At 37.3% G+C, this 1,679-nt stretch overlaps 1 protein-coding gene across 1 annotated transcript; it reads right to left on the bottom strand.

Moving 5' to 3' along the window:
- Positions 1 to 503: 503 nt before the first annotated feature.
- Positions 504 to 1,436, bottom strand: LOC130040186 (olfactory receptor 14J1-like). The gene has a single exon (XM_056132193.1). It carries the CDS (start codon positions 1,434 to 1,436, stop codon positions 504 to 506), a length of 933 nt encoding a protein of 310 aa, XP_055988168.1.
- Positions 1,437 to 1,679: the final 243 nt, after the last annotated feature.

The raw sequence follows: 1,679 nt of genomic DNA, 5'->3' as shown, positions 1-1,679 counted from the left end.
TGAATAAACTCCGCTTATGTTTTGCATTACTAGCGGGACTCTTTGTGTGGTTCAAAAGAGGGAGAATTGCCCTCGGACCCCAACAATGAGAGAGTATCTCATCAATTCTTGGATCTCATTAATTGTTCTTAGGAAATTTATTTTCTAAGTTCACTGTAACTTAGGATAAGAGGAAATGAGCCCTATAGTCATTATTTCCCATCATTGCAGAAATAAACAGGGAAATTAAGAACTTTAGCATTATGCATATTGTATTTTGCATTATCATGACACCTAGTTTGCTTAGGAAAAATGTAATCTGCAACCTATGCAAAAGCAATATTTACTTAGAAATATGTCTTAATATTTTTATTTCACAAGAAACACACGTAAAATTTTCACATACAGCAGCTTTCCTTGTAAATCAATATTTTATTCAGATTTCATTTCTTCATTGGTCTGTAATGATTACCCAATATACTTTGACCTTGTCTTCCAAGTGGAAGTGTATGAAAGAAAGTGTCTCAAGAAAGGAGAGCTTTTCTTCTTTTGAAAACTTTTCTTACAGCTAATTTTATGGCTTTATTTCTCAGGCTATAAATCATTGGATTGAATGTTGGGGGCACCACTGTGTAAAGAATAGTGAGCAAAATGTCTAAAGCAGTTGGGGTGTCTGAATGGGGCTTCAAAAACTCAAAGACACTGGTACACATAAATAAGATTACAACGACCAGATGGGGAAGGCAAGTGGAAAAGGCTTTAGCTCTGCCCTCAGCAGAAGGAATCTTTAGCACAGAAGAAAATATGTTCACATATGAGAATCCTATAAAGATGACACAGAGAAAGGCCACCAAAGCCAGGAAGATAGTGACATCTACCTCTCTCATATACTCATTAGAACAGGAGAGTTTCATGATCTGGGGAATATCACAGAAGAACTGGTGGATGATATGGGGGGCACAGAAGTGGATGGAGAAGGTGGCAGCCGTGTGCATGACTCCAGAGATGGTCCCACTAATCCAGACGCCTATGATGCCATGGACACAGGTTCTGACATCCATGATGATTTCATATCGCAGGGGCAGGCAGATGGCCACATAGCGGTCATAGGACATCACTGTGAGCATGAACACCTCAGCAGAGCAACAGAGAGTGAAAGCAAAGACCTGCACTATGCATTCCAGGAGGGAAATATTCCCACTCTGCGTGAAAGAGTTGATAATGAATCTTGGTACAGTCACAGAAATATAACAGAGATCCAAAAAGGAGAGATGTTTTAGGAAAAAATACATGGGTGAATTAAGACTTTCATCCACAGAAGTTGCAATGATAATGAGGATATTACCAATTAAAGCCAACAGGTAGAAAACTAAGAACAGGGAAGCAAATAAGATTTCTAGCTCAGGCTTGGCAGAAAACCCCATGAGAAGAAAACCACTCAGAGTAAAATTAGCCATAGTCCTTCTTTCTAAGTGATGTTGGTTACAAGAAAGGCTGGAAATTTTTTAGCAGAATATTTTTGTCACTTATCATTCTAAGTTACATATACATAACAAAATTAAGGTATAGAGTGAGTAGAATAACTATTTCCTCACTATTAATGTGAAGTTAGTTTATAGAGTGAACAATTACATTAAGTGGTTCTGAGTTGACCTTTAGTCTTAGAAGCTTTGACTAAGAAATATTATAAAGTATATAAT

Source organism: Sorex fumeus, unplaced genomic scaffold (genome assembly GCF_029834395.1).
Source record: "Sorex fumeus unplaced genomic scaffold, SorFum_2.1 ptg000094l, whole genome shotgun sequence".
Classification (NCBI taxonomy): domain Eukaryota; kingdom Metazoa; phylum Chordata; class Mammalia; order Eulipotyphla; family Soricidae; genus Sorex; species Sorex fumeus.
The sequence above is the reverse complement of the archived record's forward strand: the minus strand, read 5'-3'. Positions and strand labels throughout refer to the sequence as shown.